This window comes from Ipomoea triloba, chromosome 4 (genome assembly GCF_003576645.1).
Source record: "Ipomoea triloba cultivar NCNSP0323 chromosome 4, ASM357664v1".
In the NCBI taxonomy this organism is placed as follows: domain Eukaryota; kingdom Viridiplantae; phylum Streptophyta; class Magnoliopsida; order Solanales; family Convolvulaceae; genus Ipomoea; species Ipomoea triloba.
Window position 1 is genome coordinate 24714206 of NC_044919.1, and position 18089 is coordinate 24732294.

General features: G+C 39.1%; 2 protein-coding genes across 4 annotated transcripts; one reads left to right on the top strand and one right to left on the bottom strand.

The window, feature by feature from the left end:
• Positions 1-1857: 1857 nt before the first annotated feature.
• On the top strand, positions 1858-6272 carry LOC116016538 (two-component response regulator ARR2-like). 3 transcript variants are annotated; one of them, XM_031256847.1, is made up of 7 exons: positions 1858-2085; positions 2170-2377; positions 3059-3211; positions 3454-3840; positions 4057-4133; positions 4506-5657; positions 5728-6272. In XM_031256847.1, exons 2-7 carry the CDS (start codon positions 2230-2232, stop codon positions 5797-5799), a joined length of 1989 nt encoding a protein of 662 aa, XP_031112707.1. In that variant the 5' UTR covers positions 1858-2085; positions 2170-2229; the 3' UTR covers positions 5800-6272. The 3 variants fall into 3 exon arrangements, with proteins under 3 accessions (XP_031112707.1, XP_031112708.1, XP_031112706.1); XM_031256848.1 differs by having other exon boundaries at positions 1858-2047; XM_031256846.1 differs by having other exon boundaries at positions 1858-2377.
• A 7795-nt stretch (positions 6273-14067) lies between these two features.
• On the bottom strand, positions 14068-16828 carry LOC116016900 (COBRA-like protein 7). The gene is made up of 2 exons (XM_031257348.1): positions 16179-16828; positions 14068-15717 (listed from the first exon to the last, which is right to left on the bottom strand). The coding sequence occupies exons 1-2, from the start codon at positions 16726-16728 to the stop codon at positions 14297-14299; spliced, it is 1971 nt and encodes a 656-aa protein (XP_031113208.1). The 5' UTR covers positions 16729-16828; the 3' UTR covers positions 14068-14296.
• Between the last annotated feature and the right edge of the window lie 1261 nt (positions 16829-18089).

The window sequence follows — 18089 nt, forward strand, 5'->3', positions numbered from 1 at the left end:
TTCAAGGTCTAATTGATTTCTTACTTAAAGTTTGAGGATGTATTTGATCATTTCCCTTAATTTTATAATGTGAATTATCGTCCATGATATAAGGATTGTGGGTGTTGGAAGTTGGAACAATAAGTGGCATGTACCGACCCCTCCCTAAAGAGGTGTAGCTGGGAGGGGGGCGGGGGTGTATTTGACTATTTTCCCTTAATTTTATAATGTGAATTATTGTCCATGATATAAGGATTGTGGGTGTTGGAAGTTCGAGCAATAAGTGGCCTAGACCGACCCCTCTTCATTTCTTTCTCTTGTGACAAATTTTACATTTATGATCAGTTGAGCTATTTATACGAACAAGTTGATTTCTTTTACAACCACACCTACAGTGGATTATAGAGACAAATTTGTGTATGCATATATACAAGAAACATCCCATGAAATTGATTTTGGCTGGCGTGGGGTTACTTCAACTCGCAGATGAGCTGGATATACACTCAACTCGGAGACCCACCACAATATTAATATAATTACTTCTCCCAATCAACTAAATCCATGAAAATTTTTTGCTTCTTTATGAATCGGTAACATATTATATAAATCTTCTTTTTATGAAACGGTAGCATATTATATAAATCTTTTTTATTTTTTTATTTTTATGAATCGGTAGCATATTATATACATTTTTTTTTATGAATCGGTAACATATTATATAAATCATTTTTTTTATGAATCGGTGACATATTATATAAATCTAATACTAAATTAAAGAATATATATATATATATATATATATATATATATATATATATATTGTGAATTGGTAACATATTATATGAATCTAATACAAAATTAAAGAATATATATTCTTTCTCAACTAGTAATTAGAGTGCGCATTTATTATTTATATATTATATTATATACTAAACAAGTAGATTTCAATAAAACTTTATTTAAAATAGTGGGCGAAAATTATATATGTTTATTTATTTTTAAATATTTGTTCATAAAAAAAATATTCTAAAGTATTTTAAAAAACTTTTACAACAAAATCAGTACTTTCTTTATATTTTATATGTCATGTTTATTATTCATCCGTCAAAATAATTTTTTAATTTAATTTTTTGTGTTTAATAGTAATTTTGATGTAATTTCTAAATATATAAATTTTATATACCAATATTAAACTTAATATTATAAAAATTAAATTAAAAATAATTCCAATCAAACATTGTTAATGAAACTAGACATTTAAAGTGAGACATATGCAATATTTTAAAAAAAAAAGTAGAAATAAACTCAAAAGGGCAGCTTCCTCAGTGGCCAGCTCATGTGCCTCTCGGAGGGAGCGTAATTAATCAGGTGGACCCAAATAGTTAAACGGCTCTCGGAGCGAGAGCCTAATTAATCGGTGGACCTAGATAGTTAAACTCAAAGGGGCAATTTCCTCTATGGCCAGCTCATGTGCCTCTCGGAGGGAGCGTAATAAATCAGGTGGACCTAGATAATTCAGAGCAAGCGTAATTATTCATGTGGACCCAGATAGTTAAACGATTCTCGGTGCGAGAGCGTAATTAATAAGGTGGACCCAGATAGTTAAACGGCTCTCGGTGCGAGAGCTTAATTAATCAGGTGGACCCAGATAATTAAACGGATGGAGAAATTCACGAAATACTGGTGAATGTATATAATATAAAAAGAAAAGTAGAAATATATTTTGTAAGATATTGACAATCTTTCCTGAGACGGAGAAGATTAAAATAATCATAAAAATCATTATTAAAAAAAAAAGTAGTGAATAGTGATGACTGATGAGATGAGGCCTTTACAAAAAACTCTGCACCAAACTCAAGCCATGTCTTCAATCTTATATAACCACTAGATAGATACATATACATACAAACACCATAATATGTGCGCATATACATATATAGCATAGTATTTATTATTGTATATTGTATGGAGCAAAAAATATATATATAGATAATCAATTCTCTTTCATCTTTAACTTCTTTCTATAGATGCCCAAACATCTCTCTGGTGTTTTTTCTGGAATTTCTGGGTACTGGGTACTATCTGCACACGTTAAAGTTCAGATAAGTGAGTTTTTGGGTATTTGTGTGTTTGGGTGTCTGATTTTTATTTATTTATTTATTTTTTTGGTTTCATGTATGCATTTATTAGCTGAGTATTGAAGAAGGAGAAGAGAAAATTAATCTGGGTTGTGGTCAAGTGGCAAAACCCATGTCAGTTCATAGCTCAGCTGCTTCTTGGAAGCCCGTTGATGTGGTCTCCGACCAGTTTCCGGTGGGTCTCCGGGTGCTTGTTGTGGATGATGACCCCACTTGTCTCAGGATCTTAGAGAAGATGCTAAGAAATTGCCACTATGAAGGTATCCAATCTTCATTTCACGCGTACAGTACAGTTGTATATATGAAGATTATGATTATCACTATCATTATTATTCTGTCTGAAGCTAAATGTTTGGTTTGATTTTATCTTTGATGATTGAAACTTTCGAATCTGTATATGGTTGTGTGAGAAATTGGTTGCAGAGATTAGAAATCTGGGGTAATTTAGAGGAATTAGGAATGGGATCAAATCATGGAGATCGATTTGACTGTTATATATATCATTTAACAACTAATTCAGGGTTCAATTGTTTGGGAGTCTCTTTTCTTTGTGTATTGAAGCTGAAATGGGAAATTGATGTCACTTTAGATCTTGTATATACAAAACCCCTTGGTGTTTTTGAAGTTCCCAAGCTTATTCAATTTCAATTCTGTGAGAAGTTCAACATATTGGGTGTTGGGCAGAGGCCGGCAAAGGGCCAAGTCTAGTACCCTGCCCTCTTGAGAATGTGATGGTTTTCTATAAAGTTGCGCCTTCACTACTAGCTAAAGCTTTTGGCGTAGTGGTAAGGGCTTGATCCTGATATTGGGGTTTTGAAACTCCATTGGTTAGAGAAGATTTTGTTTGGAGTGGTATGCCTTTGGAGATGAGAAATTGTGATCTTGTTGGTTTTTGGATCTTGTAATTGAAGTTTTTCTTTTTTATGTTCTTTTTCTTTCAGTAACTACATGCAATATGGCGGAGGTTGCATTATCTCTGCTCCGGGAAAATAAAAATGGCTTTGATATTGTTCTAAGCGATGTACACATGCCGGACATGGATGGTTTCAAGCTTCTTGAGTGCATTGGACTTGAGATGGATCTGCCTGTCATTAGTAAGTAAACTGTCTGTGTTATTAGTTTCAGATTCCACCAACACTAAGACTAAGAATTAGTTAGTTTGGGCTTGCATGGGCTTAGCTCACTTAGTAGGCAGTATTTGGGAGAAGAGACTAATAGTGTGAGGATTATGCCCAAAGTGGGCAAATCCCTTGTGTGCACCGGCATTTGACCCTGACTGTTGAGTCAGTGAGTTACCGTGAATCCGTGATTAACATGTCGTTCTGTAATGTGGCAGTGATGTCAGCAGATGATAGTAAGAATGTCGTGATGAAGGGTGTTACGCATGGTGCGTATGATTATCTGATAAAACCAGTCCGGATTGAAGCGCTGAAGAACATATGGCAGCATGTCGTTCGCAAAAGGAAGCAGGAGATGAAGGACAAGGATATTGAACAATCGGGAAGTGTGGAAGAGGGAGACCGACAGCAAAAACCATCTGAAGATGTCGATTACTCATCTTCGGCAAATGAAGGGAATTGGAAATGCTTGAAGAAAAGGAAGGACGAGGAAGATGAAGGCGAAGAGAGGGATGAGACATCTGCACTGAAGAAGCCACGTGTGGTTTGGTCGGTGGAGCTCCATCAACAATTTGTAGCAGCTGTTAATCAATTGGGAATCGACAGTATGTATCATGCTTTGGTTTATATGTTTAGCCTATACTAGCTTCTATCTTGTTTCACACGTGTTTTCCCCGTCCTTTTGTTACAATTTACTCTCTTTTTTCCCATATCCCTCTCTAGTTAACACAGTTTATATGTTTAGCTTTCTATCCACTATATATGCCATAATATTTCTTGGATTTCTCTGAATCAATTCCCTCGTCCTCCTATTCATGCAGAGGCTGTTCCAAAGAAAATTCTGGAATTGATGAATGTACCTGGGCTTACTAGAGAAAATGTTGCAAGCCACCTGCAGGTCAGGAAGTTTTCTTTTTATACTTTTAAGTTTTAGCAGTGCAAGAGTCTGCATGAAGTTGCGACCTGGCTCTGATATCACTTGTCAGATCAAGTGCTTACCATCATGCCAAAAGCTATAGCTAGTGCCTAGTAGCGAAGGCAATAACTTTATTTCCTTATAGACTACCATCACATTTTGCAGAGGTAGGGTTCTGGACTTGGCCCTTCAGTGGCTTCTGCCCAACAATCTGCCTAGCCACCAATTGATGGACTTGGCCATTTACTGGCCTCTGCCCAACACATTTTTGCAACACATAGTTGCTTGAAAGCTTTCCATTATTATTATTATTATTTTTTTGAAAAGCACTCATGTTTCGAACATTGGTAGCAGAAATATCGCCTTTATCTAAGGAGGCTGAGTGGTGTGTCACAGCATCAAAGTGGACTGAACAGCTCTTTCATGGGGCCACCCGACACAACCTTTGGGACGATGTCTTCGCTTAATGGACTCGATTTTCAAACCCTAGCGGCCACGGGCCAAATTTCAGCTCAGAGTCTTGCTTCACTCCAGGCAGCAGCACTTGGCAGGTCAGCTACAAAACCAGCAATATCAATGCCCCTAGTAGATCAAAGAAACCTGTTTAGCTTTGAAAACCCAAAGTTCAGATTTGTTGAAGGCCAGCAGCCACTGAACAATAATAGTAAACAAATTGGTTTGCTTCATGGAATCCCTACGACTATGGAGCCAAAGCAGCTCGCAAACCTGAACCAATCTTCACAGACTTTCGGGAGTCGGGGTATGCAACCTCGGGGTATGCAACCTCGGGCGCACCAGAACAACTCCTTACTAATGCAGATGGGGCCACCCCAGTCACAGGCTCACATGTTAAATGAACCTAATGGTACTCAAGTTTCGAGGGTGACACAGCCCATATTATCTAATGGGATGCCTAGTGAGCTATTGGCACGGAATGGTATTGTTGACAATTCACGTGGTGCCATATACCAACCCGTGTCCCAGGCCCAACCACTGGTAGATTTCTCGGTGAATCAGAATACAGAGATGCAGGGCAATAGTTTCATAAGTGGCAACTCGGGAATGTCATGTCTAGCATCTAAAAGGATAGAAGTTAACTCTGATGTCAAAAGACCAATTGGCGGCTTTGCTCCTCCCAGTTATGATATATTCAATGACCTCCAACAGCATAAAGCACAAGATGACTGGGGCATGGGAGCAGTTTTCGAGGCCTCTCGTCTCCCAAATGCACAAGGAACCCTAGATGCGTCACAATCGGTGATGGTTCAGCAAGGGTTTTCTTCAAGCCAGAACAGTGGACAAAATGGGGGCATGTCTATTGGCAAAGCTGTGTTTCCAAGTGGGCAAGAAAGCGGGAACCCAATGGTTGGTCCACAATTGAACTCACTGCTCAGTGGCAATTCGATAACAATCAAAGCTGAAAGACTCCCTGATGCAAGCTATCAGAACACACTTTTCTCCGACCAGCATGGCCAGGACGACCTCATGAGTGCACTTCTCAAACAGGTAAATTTTCATTTCATATTCTAGCTTGCATAACTATTGCATTTAGCTGACGGGCTGCTTGCTTGTACAGCAAGAAAGCGTAGGACCAGTTGAAAACGAGTTCAGCTTCGATGGATTTCAATTGGGCAATCTTCCAGTCTAAGGGCATTCCCGCTGTAGCTTGCTGTACATAGTCGCTCCTCGCTCGTTCATCCAAACTTTTAACCTAATTGCTCAAACAAGTGATGGGAGGGAGATTCTGTTGCTGCATCTACCGCGTGATTGCCCTGTTGGTATGTTAATGTTGGATTCGAGGCCGATAAATTGTAGGTGGATGGGTGGTGTGTACTATACTGCTGCATGATATGCAAAGGCATATATACATGCTTGCAAAGCAACAATTTTTGACTGCTGTAGGTAGGTGACTGACTGCCTTGCATGATAAAAGATTAAAAGGATCTGAGACTTACCAATTCAAGAACACCATAAAAACTCAACTTTAATAACGTGATGTTATTAGTATTATTATTATTATTATTGTTATTACTTTCTTGGATTTGGTCTTCTCATGTACAGATTCTATTTGATTGCTCCAGCCAGATATATTGCTTCCCCAATTTTAGTTGCCACCCTCAACATTCTTCTTGTTTCTTAATTAATGCCTTTATGACTTGTTCAACTAAGCTATTTGTGTTTATTATTGCTCAAAATATCATGCTTTACTACTTTATAGACCTTGTATGCTATGTATAAAGATAGATAAAGATAGAGTTAATTTCATTTTTGGTTTTAGATTTATAGGTCGTAATATATTTTTACAACATGTTTGGTTCACGGAATAAATTTTGAGCTAATAGGAATGCTATTTCATAAGGAATGGAATAGGCAAGGAATAGAATACTAATTGTATTCTATTGTTTGGTTTGCGGGAGGAATTGATTTTAGGAATTATATTACCGTGTTTAGTTGGTTTAAGGAATAGAAATGAAATCTGTTTTAAAAAACATAAGTACCTTTATAAAATATGTAATAATAATAATAATCTAATTACATAGAGTTTATATCCACATCGTATAACCTATGGGTTTGTTTGGTAATCAGCGACTAGCAGATTGTGTTAGAGGTTATTAGATAGGGAATTGTATTAGCGGGTTTAATCAGTGACTTGTACTAGTGGTTTGTAAAAAAAAAGTTTGATAAAATTAATTGTTTAGGTTAGCCGTTAACATGTAAAATGATATATAAGAACATTTATGTTATTAATATTATTATTATTATGTAATAATAAAATAAAACTTATAATAATATAATAATACAAAACAAAATTATATATAAAATATTTTTTTTTTAAAAAAAAAACACAAATACAAGTTTTTGATCCTATATTGGTAACTCAAGAAGAGGAGCTCATTTGAACTCCTCTATATAAGAGAAGCATTGCTTCTCTTTTGAAATTAACAAAAGAGTCATAAACTTTCATTTAAGGAGTCTTAATTGTTCTTAGTTACAAATTTTATTTTTTAAAAATAATATAGGGGCGTTTTGGGGAAGGAAGATCTTTCCCCAAAACACCTTGAGGTAAAATTAAAAATAACAACTTTAGACTAATCCTGAGAACTCAGCAATACCCTAATACCTAGGGACTAGGAATCTCTATTCCTCTTGTAAGAGGAATAGGTCATTCTCAGGAACATTGTTCCAACTATGGAATATGCCTATTACTGGGAATGCTATTTCATTCTAGGCATATTCTGCGAACCAAACGTGCCATTAGTCCTGTTTCAAAACACTCATTTTTGGTCTTAGTATTATTGTGGCATGATCATTTTCGGTCATCTGTCAACAAAATTATTGAAATGTCATAGTATAAGGATATTTTTTATCTTTTTTTTTTTTTTATACAAAGTGGGTTAATTTTTTATTTTTTACGAAAGTTAAACCATTTTGTGATGAAAGACAAAAAATGATCATGCCACAATAGTACTAAGACTAAAAGGGGATGCTTTGAATAAAAAGGACTAAAAGTGAATTGACACATTTACATATAAATGTAGGACTAAAAATGAAATTAACTCTATAAAGATAATATTAATTACTTGTATTTACTACTAGAGTGACTCTCTTGTGAGACCATCTCACGGAGATTGGTCATGTTAATATGGAAATGTAATACTAATATGAAAAATGTAATATTAACAAGGAATAAAGTGTCTTTTAAAGGAAAGTGCAATACTTTTGAATAAAAATGTAAAACTTTTAGGGTGTGTTTGGAAACTCGGAAAATGAATTCCGGGAATCATTTTTCGAATTTTTAATGTTTGGTAGCTTCCAGAAAATGTGGTCAACGAAAAATGTTTTCCGGAGGAAACTGGAAACAAGAGAATTCCACTGCTCTGGTTTTCGGCCGAAACTAGTCCGTCAGGACCTCATTCCTCTCTTTTTTTTTAATACTTTTTAAAAATAAATATAATTATTTTATATATTATTATTTTTTTTATATTTTTAAAAAACAATTAAAATGTAAAAGTATATAATTTTATAGATTTTCTAGAAAATGAATCAAACGCAGTTTTATGTTGTGCAGCCAAACACCGAAAAGGAAAATGTTTTCTGGAAAGTAATTGATATTCTAGAAAACATTTTTCAGAAGTTATTTTCTTACTTTCTAAATGCACGCTTAAATCAAAATGTATAAGTATTATATTTTCTTTTATATTACACTTTTTCTTTATAAGTAACAAATATTTGTTTCTAATTAGTATTACATTTTCTAGTATAAGTATTAGGGATAAGGGTCAAATAGGTCCTTCAACTATAGGCCAAAGTGCAATTAGCCCCTAAACTAACAATAGTTCCAATTAGACCCTCCATCTCTTCATTTCTATGCAATCAAGGTAATTAACAGGTTACATCTAAGTTGCAGGTAAATTTCTTTTTAATTTAATTTAAAAAGTTAATTAAAATAATAAATATATTTTTAATTCAAATAAAATAATAAAATTTTCTTAAAAAAAAGAAAAACCTACGGCCGACGACCTCTTATTCGTCTCTGATAAATAAGCCAAAATTGGCTGATAGGCTGATTATTTACCAAACAGGGCCTATAAGCGCATCCGCTATGGTTCCGACCGCAAGGTACGACGCCGTCAGGCGCGAGCGCCGCCTACACCAATATGTTCACAACCTTCACACTCGCCATGGCGCACCACCAGTCACCGATCAATCCAGCAACGAAGACGTCCCTTGTGTGTAGAGATTGCAAAATGGATCTAGGGTAGGGTTTGAGAATTGTGGAGAATTTACAGTGCAGGACAATAGATCGAGGCTGGACTCCATTTTTAATTTTATTTAAAAATCAATTTTACCTGCTATTACCATGTGTTTACATGCAAATTGAGTTAATTGCACAAATTTAAGAAGTTATAGGCTTAATTGTATAAGAGTGAAGAGATGAAGGGTCTAATTGGAGCTTTTGTTAGTTTATGGGGCTAATTGCATTTTCACTTGTAATTTAAGGACTTATTTGACCTTTATCCCTAAGTAGTATATTTTTATCTTGACTCGATTTATCTTACACAAATTTTTGTTTTAGTTCACTTAGAGCAACCTCAATTGTTTGATTTTTGTCAAGTACATGTAGGGAAAGAGGGATAAAGGAAAAAAAAAAAAAAAGCTAAAAAAAAAAACTGTTATTTATGCATTCCACGTACCAACTAAGCACAAAAAGTGTGCTCAACGTGCACCTACAAGTTTTGTTTTTTAATTTCTTATCAATTAATGGGACTCACAACTATTAGGACTCTCTGAGTTTGAGTCACGTTAGGATTAGCTATCCTACTCTACCTGAGACTCCCCTTGTATATATATCTCCTATTCCTCATCATTGTAATTGTTCAATTGAATCAATACAATATTCAGTTCTCATCTGGTATCAGCTAGCCTAGGTTTATTTTCCAATGGCTGACCGCTCTATTAATTCTTCCGAACAGACCGTTTCTGATGCAGCTATNGAACAGACCGTTTCTGATGCAGCTATTTCTTCTGCGGTTTCTTCAGCAGCCGCTTCTCTGTCTGCTGCGCATCACTATGTTAGCATTAAGCTAACGAACAAGACTTTCTTGTTTTGGAGGACGCATGTTATTCCGTTTCTTCGTGGGCACGACCTCATGGGTTTCGTTGATGGCACGAACTCTTGCCCTAATCGTTTTCTTCCCGTTTCTGAAGGCTCCTCCGCTGCTGCTGCTCTACCCAACCCGCTGCATGCTCCATGGGTGCGCCAAGATCAGGCGGTCCTTAGCATGTTAATCTCTTCACTTTCGTCGGAAGTTATGTACCTCGCAATTGGTTGCACTACGTCGCGTGATCTCTGGTTGGCGCTTGAGTAGGCTCTCGCTTCTTCCAATCAAGCTCGGATTATGCATATTCTTGGACAGCTGCAAACAATACGCCAAGGTGATGCCTCCGCCGTCGACTACATTGCTCGTGCGCAAGTTATGGTGGAAGATCTAGCTCTTGCTGGCCGTGCGGTTCCTTTGGAGGATCAGAATATGTATATTTTCAGAGGTTTACGTCCAGAATATCACTCTGTCGTAGCCCCTTTGAATGTTCGAGGTCAGCCGGTGCGTCTTCCCGAACTCGCCGATCTCCTTGGCTCGCATGAGTTCGCTACCGGTGATAGCTATGGCAGTGTTCCAGCCCCTGCAGCTGCGGCTTTTGTTGGCCAGCGTGGTAGTGGAGGTCGGTCGCGGTCTTGGCGTGGCGGATCGAATCGCCGCGGTGGGAATCAGTCACGTGGCGGTGCTGTTTTCGCCGACCAGCAGCAGCAGCAGGGCGGTGGTGTGCAGCGTGGACGTGGCTCGCATGGCGGTGGCAGGTCACGTGGGCGACGTGGTGGTAATTGGTAGCCTCAATGCCAATTATGTGGCAATTATGGCCATCTTGCACCAGCCTGTTTTTCTTTAATTGGCCGTGGACTCCAAGCTCATTTAACATATGCTGAGGATGCGTCGAATCTTGTGTCTGACTCGCATCTTTGGATTCCAGACACTGGGGCGACAAATCACGCGACCCCTGATATTGCTGCGCTCTCTACATCTGAAGAGTACACTGGTGGTGATGCTCTTCGAGTTGGTGATGGTACTGGTTTGCTTATTAGTCATACTGGTCATGCTTCTTTTTCTACCCCGTCTAAAGTATTTAGGATGTTTGATATTTTACATGTTCCTGGTTTGTCTTCCTCTCTTTTATCTATGCAACGCTTTGCAAAAGATAATAAAGTCTTTTTTGAGTTTCATCCATCCTTTTTTGTTGTGAAGGATATAGCAACCAAGGCAATTCTTCTTCGCGGCAATAGTTGCGGTGGGCTCTACACGCTGCCCATTCCGAAAAACAGTCCCCGTGCGTTTATCTCGTCCCGTGCTTCCTCTTCCGTATGGCATGATCGTTTGGGACATCCTCATCAACGAGTCTTAGATCGTATTCTTCCTTTTTGTTCTGTTAGTGGTTCTAGTCGCAATAATAGGATAATACTGATATTTGGGGAGTCTGCTCGTTTCCCTTTACCACGTATAGACTCTGTTAGTTCGAATATTCTTGATTTGATTTATACTGATATTTGGGGACCAGCTCCTGTTTCGTCTTCTTCTGGTTATTGTTATTTTGTTATCTTTGTTGATGACCATTCTCGTTACACGTGGTATTATCCTATGAAATTGAAGTCTGACTTGTATGCCATTTTTGACAGGTTTCGTGCCTTAGTTGAACGGTCATTTAATCGCAAAATTAAGGCTATTCAGTCTGACTTAGGAGCTGAATACAAAAAGTTACATACTGTTCTTCTTCAGTTAGGGATTAATCATAGACAATCCTGTGCCTACACTCATGAACAGAATGGTCGTGTTGAGAGGAAGCACAGGCATATTGTCGAAACTGGTCTTATGGCTCGTGCGTCTGTTCCATCTCGTTTTTGGGACTTTGCTTTTGAAACTGCTGTTTACTTGATTAATAGAATGCCATCTAGTGTTTTGCAGAATTCCAGTCCTCATTTATTGTTACATAAATCTTCTCCCTCATACTCTTTTCTTCGTGTGTTTGGTTGTCTTTGTTATCCTCACTTGCGTCCTTATAATCGTCACAAAATGTCGTATCGGTCATCTCCTTGTGTCTTCTTAGGTTATCCTGAGTCTTTTAGGGGGTACAGATGCATGGACTTAACGACTAATAAGATTTATATCTGCAGACATGTATACTTTGACGAGAATGTGTTTCCCTTTGTTAGTAGGGTTGCTGTGCCATCTCCTCCCTCTGTGCAGAAGCCGTGGGCTGAATCAGTTTTACAGGTATTGCCATCTTCTCTTGCTGATTCTGCTCAGGCTGCTTCTCCTGTCACCACCACTGCTGCTCCTACTCGTCAAAGAGGACGACCCCGTGGCAAGTCCACACGTCCGACTGTTCGCTCCCATGCAATGGCTACGAGGAGTCGGTCTGTGGCTCCACTTTTGGCTCTCTCTGCTCAGGCCTGTCCTACCGAGCCCACTTGCTACACTCAGGCAGTTAAATTTTCTGAATGGCGAGAGGCAATGGATCTGGAGTTCAATGCACTTTTGCACAATCAGACTTGGGTTCTAGTTCCTCCTCGCCCAGGTATGAATGTGATTGGGTGTAAGTGGGTTTTTCGTACTAAACGTAAAGCTGATGGTTCAATAGAGAGGCATAAGGCGAGACTTGTGGCGAAAGGGTTTAATCAAGTTCCTGGTCAGGAATTTTTTGACACCTTTAGTCCGGTTGTGAAACCCACTACAGTCAGATTGCTTTTGAGTTTGGCTATTTCCTCAGGTTGGGTGGTTAGGCAACTTGACGTACACAATGCATTTTTGAATGGTGATTTGGCTGAGACTGTTTATATGCGTCAACCACCCGGGTATGCTGATGCTCAATTGCCTGATCACGTTTGTCTGTTGAGGCGTTCCTTATATGGCTTAAAGCAAGCTCCACGAGCTTGGTTTAATCGGCTGCATACTTTTTTACTCTCTGTTGGGTTTATAGCTTCAAAGACTGATGTGTCATTATTCTATTACTCTCGTGGTTCTGCATGTGTGTATCTTTTAGTATATGTTGATGACATTTTGGTAATGGGGACTGATGAGCTACTAGTGTCTGATTTACTCTCTAAATTGTCTAATGCTTTCAAAATTAGAGATCTTGGTGAACCTGGTTTCTTTCTTGGAATTGAGCTAGTCAAAACTAGCAATGGTGTTATTCTTTCTCAGCAGCGGTACATGTCAGACATCTTGAAACGGGCTGGAATGACTGATTGTAAACCTCTCGCCACTCCTATTTCTACATCGAAAACTCCATTGCTTAATTCAGATTCATATGAAGATCCAACGAAATACAGGAGTTTGGCTGGTGCTCTCCAGTATCTCACAATTACACGGCCAGACTTATCCTTTGCGGTCAATCAATTGTGTCAACATATGCATGCTCCAACATTGTCTCACTGGGAGCAGCTAAAACGAGTGCTCAGGTATGTCAAAGGCACCCTCTCATTCGGCTTGCGTGTAACTCAGTCAAATTCTAGAGAGCTTCATGCTTTCTCTGATTCTGACTGGACTGGTTGTCCTGAGGACCGTAAATCTACTAGTGGGTATGCAGTGTTTCTTAGCACCAATCTTATCTCTTGGGTGTGCAAGAAACAGAAGACAGTTGCAAGATCATCCACGGAAGCTGAGTATAAAGCCTTGGCTGATGTTTGTGCTGAGGTCATATGGATCATGTCCCTGCTGCGTGAGATCAAAATTGATGTCATCCTTACTCCCAAATTATGGTGTGATAATCTTGGTGCTACTTATATGTGTGCGAATCCAATTTTTCATGCAAGAACTAAGCACGTGGAGATTGACTACCACTTTGTTAGAGATAGGGTTGCCAATGGAGATATTCAGGTTAACTTTATTTCCACAAAAGATCAATTAGCTGATATCTTTACAAAGGCAGATTTTCTTTTCTTAGGAACAAGCTTCAGGTTAGTAGTTTACCCTGCGCTTGAGGAGGAGTATTAGGACTCTCTGAGTTTGAGTCACGTTAGGATTAGCTATCCTACTCTACCTGAGACTCCCCTTGTATATATATCTCCTATTCCTCATCATTGTAATTGTTCAATTGAATCAATACAATATTCAGTTCTCATCACAACAAAACTTAACTAGGAATAAAAATCCCTTTCTACTAATCCTTCCAAAAAAAAAAAACTTTCCCATTAGTTTACAATTCTTTCTCAATTTTTTTTGTTCTGGAAATACCCTCCACAAATTTGTTGATGGGGAGTAACACAAGATAAATACTCCGGAACATTTAGCTTAGTGATCACAAATTATTTTTAAAAAAATGGTGCAAAATCATGATAAATCATAGCTAGTGCATTAAATAAACAAAAAAAAAAAAAAGAAACTGAAAATTGAAATAAGATGTGAATGAATACATGATGTATATCAGCCTACACAAATTGTTGGACTCAGAGAACTGAGTGGCAAAATCCTTTGAACAAAAATTACATACAATGACTTGTCTTCTGGGTGTATAGCTTGAAGACATGAGGCCAGCAACAACCTGGTATGGTTGGATCAAATAGTCTAAAGAATGAATAAATAAGACACTGCACTTTATAGTCTTAAAAACAACATGAAGACCAGGAGAGCTAGGATGGTGGAAGTGAGCATGGATGAGCTTACTCTAAACGAACCGCTTTTCGGAAGAAATTTGGGCAGTGAACACTCTTCTCCATTGAAGAACACCTTGGTTGGGAACCCATCACCAGCAGCGACGTTGATACCCGGGGTGTTCTTCTTCGAGAACGAAATTACAGACTGCTGTTTACCTGGCACTCTGGGATCGTTCTGAGGATTCGCCCCCTCTGTCTCTCCTACCAAATAGTTCAGCCCGGGAAGGCCCTGCATGAATATGGTATTGTCGACGCCACTTAGTGTGCTCCCATTGAATGAATAGACCTTCTCGAAGCCAGGGGCAGCTTTGTCCAATTCAATTGCAGCGAACCAGTCAGCGAATGCGGAATCGTCCCAGTTGAAGAGCGTGATCCTGGCAGACCACCCGCCCCGGTAGTCTGTGAACAAATGCCAGTTGATACTAACACCGCAGTTATCTGCACAAGGTAGAGGGTTCGGGACAGGTAAATGGTTAATCCCGGCCCAGGCTAAGGCCAATTTAGTCCTGTTCTCGAAAGGAACCAACAGAGACTGGGCTGGAAGGAGGAGCGCTGGAGCTTTGGTACTACAAGTGCTTGCTGTATTGGCGGGGCAGCCACAGGCGCAGGTCGAGCAAGGCACGACGGATTCGTTGTAGTAAGCGGAGAACGAGACACAGCACTTCGGGCTCGCCCCCTTTGGTTGGGTAATGTTGCATACCACTTGCCAGCTAGCAAACACTGCTTTACTTGGCAGCAGCCCACTAGGATCCGGGAATTCACTCGGACTCACACGGACCGGAGCCCCACACTTATAATCCGGATTGAGGCGCCCGCTGATCTTCCAATTCTGGGGCGGGGTGAACGAGGAGCGGTTGAGATCAGGTGGCATCTTAAACACATTCATCAGGAACGCAGAAACCGACTTGCTGGGATCCATCGCGGGTGGCAAAATCGTGCCATTCCTGCAACAAAAAGGGATCTTCCCCAGAGTCGTGTCATTTGCCTTCTCCAGTGGTAGGTCAATAATAGTCGGCCTCCTCTCACAGTTCAAGACATTGGAGAAATCAAGGTCCTTGTAAAACTCGCCCTGCCTGCCAAACAGGCAATCCGACGAATCAACTACAGAGGGATAAGCCCCTTGCATATTATATACAAACTCATCCCTCATCCAATCCCAGCTAAGTTGCCAATTGTCAAGACGCCCAAGCGGGTTATGGTTCGCAATCGTCACCTGCGCCCAGTAATTCGAATCATACGATCTCGTGATATCATACATAATTGTCAGATCACCATCTTTACGAGGCAGGAATTCCTCATCTTTGGTCAGATTAGCCTTGAATTTCGGGTCTTTTGTACAGCACACCATCATTGTACTGTTCCCTGAAAGATGCATACAAATGAATCCAGTCCATAATCATCTAATCTTGCCCATAATCAACACAAATCAAAACAGAAATGGAGGATAAAACACACTTGAAAAGCATAGGACCACCCATAGATTCATTGCAGGATTAAATTGTAATTGTAATGAGGATAAAGGTCACATTCAAATTGTGATTCTTCTGATCATGATCTATCAACTTAGTTGTTACTTTCTTCATTAAATTAACCAAATTTCCCATCAAATCAATTTCCCCACCAGGAAATACGGATGTATAACGCCACTCCTATGACAGCAACATGGGGGCACAATAGTATATAAAAACGCGTAATATCATCAAATAAAACATCCTTAATACTAGCATATTCTTAAAACAGAACAAATAATTAAATAAATCAACATCATAATCAGCAAGTTAATTAAAAAAAAAAAAAAGAAAAGAAAAAAAAAAGGAGCAAACCTTGCAAAGAGGGTTTAGGACAAATGAAGCCGTCATTCACGAGAGAGATGTTGGAGGGCATGGGAGCGTTTCCCGGCCCGACACCGAACTGGGTCCCGACCAACTCGACCCGAGCACTCGTCTGGGTCGAATCACCGGCGGTCTCGATCGCAGTCTTCAGATCCGAGTTGGGGAAACCCGCAAAAACGGTTCCATTGCCCACCGCCGCCGGGAGCGAGGTCCCGTCGTCGAGCACGGAGTTGGAGGCGGAGACGAGGAACTCATCGTGCTGGAATCCGACGAAGACCCGCCAGGACTTGAGCTCGTCCACGCCGTTGTTGAATATACTAAGAGCGGACTCAAATCGGTAGGGCTGGCGGGTCTTCACAGTGGGCTTAAGAATGGACCCAGAACTGAACACGTACTGCAAGAAGATGCCGTTACAAGCGTCGGCCGGAGATGGAGGCTCCGCCGCCAGCGGCGGAGATTTCTGGGCCTGGGCAAAGTGGATTGGAAGGCTAAGAAGAAGAAGGGGGAGGAAGAGGAAGAGGAAGAGGGAGAAAGCAGCCATGATCTCTTGAATCTACTTTCCTGAAACTGAATTCAAAATCGAGAGAGAGAGAAAGAGAAAATTTTGTATTTATAAATGGGAAAATGTTGGTGTCAGTAAATCAAAACTACTGCGAAATACGATTAGTTTTATATTACTCCGTAGTAGGAAGTGTGAAAGGGGAATGCGGCGCTGATGAGGAGACGCGGAAAGACAAGTTAGCGACAGCTTTGAGGGAGCTGTTTGAGTGTTTTCGTATTACTCTTTTTTAAATTGAAAATTAGTACTTGTGAGTTGTAATAACAAAAAACTCATATTAAGTCCCACCCACAAGGGCTTCCTCAGTGGTGATCGATTTTTGAAGAGTTTTTACAGGTGTGATTAAAAAAAAAAGATAAAAAGAGAGGAGAATTTTTTTTTTTTAAATCTGACAACAATTTTAAAAAAACGCATAGGAATTACGCGCCCGTTGGATGCGCAACATTGCGCACAAGTTGATCTGCTTCTCTCCACCTTGGGCCTCACTTATTTTGCAAAACCCTCGTATTTGCAGTATGCATTTTTTTCTTCTCTCTCCAATTTATCACTCTTCCACCTCATCATTTTTTTCTTAAAACCGTGTAAAACTCATCAATGGGGAAGACCTAATTGAATTTTCATTTGACCTAAAAGATCATGACGGAAAGTGATAGTGTGAGATTTGAATTTCACAGGAAACATATATGAAAAAAAGGTAAAAATTTATGTAAAAGTGTCACGTATCTCAATACATGGGACATGTCAGATATTTGATTAATGAAGTCAAAGATCCGACTCATTAATCAAAGATCCAACTTGGCTCACAGATTTGAGACCTGTGAGGCAGTCTCACACAAGTGTTACCCAAGGGAAAAAGTCCAAAGATGATGGAAAGTCTGAATTGGATCCTTGTGTACACATGAAGACTAAGATTTGACCGGTGAGATGATTGTGCCACTTGCAATTTACTTCCACATGCAATAACTCTAGGAACATGGTGAGTTGTTATACAATTGACCGGAGTCCACATTGCAAAGTGGATCCTGGTCCTAAATGACATTGAATTGTGTATTTTTAGTATTGGAATTGTGATCTTCTATAATGTAAATTGTGTTTTTAAGTCAAAACAACTGTAGAACGGAATTTGTGAATACAAGACTGTACTAAATTTTAAAAAGATTAAATTATGTATTTTTAGTATTGAAATTGACTGTTGTATTTGAAAGGAATTTGTGAATACAAAACAAGGTAATTAATTACATATATGTTAACATTATGTGTTCGTAGTATACAAATTGTGAAGTTTTTTAAAGGTAAATTGTGAATATTTAGTATGTAAATTGTGTATCTATTCTGTTTTGGAC

Excerpts from the sequence above, each read along its gene's own strand:
- LOC116016900 (XM_031257348.1), bottom strand. The coding sequence starts at position 16,728 with ATGGCTGCTTTCTCCCTCTTCCTCTTCCTCTTCCTCCCCCTTCTTCTT. Across the intron at positions 15,718-16,178 it reads TCCTAAACCCTCTTTGCAAG|GGAACAGTACAATGATGGTG; the intron begins GTTTGCTCCTTT and ends TGCATCTTTCAG.
- LOC116016538 (XM_031256846.1), top strand. The coding sequence starts at position 2,230 with ATGTCAGTTCATAGCTCAGCTGCTTCTTGGAAGCCCGTTGATGTGGTC. Across the intron at positions 2,378-3,058 it reads AAGAAATTGCCACTATGAAG|TAACTACATGCAATATGGCG; the intron begins GTATCCAATCTT and ends TTTTTCTTTCAG. Across the intron at positions 3,212-3,453 it reads GATGGATCTGCCTGTCATTA|TGATGTCAGCAGATGATAGT; the intron begins GTAAGTAAACTG and ends GTAATGTGGCAG.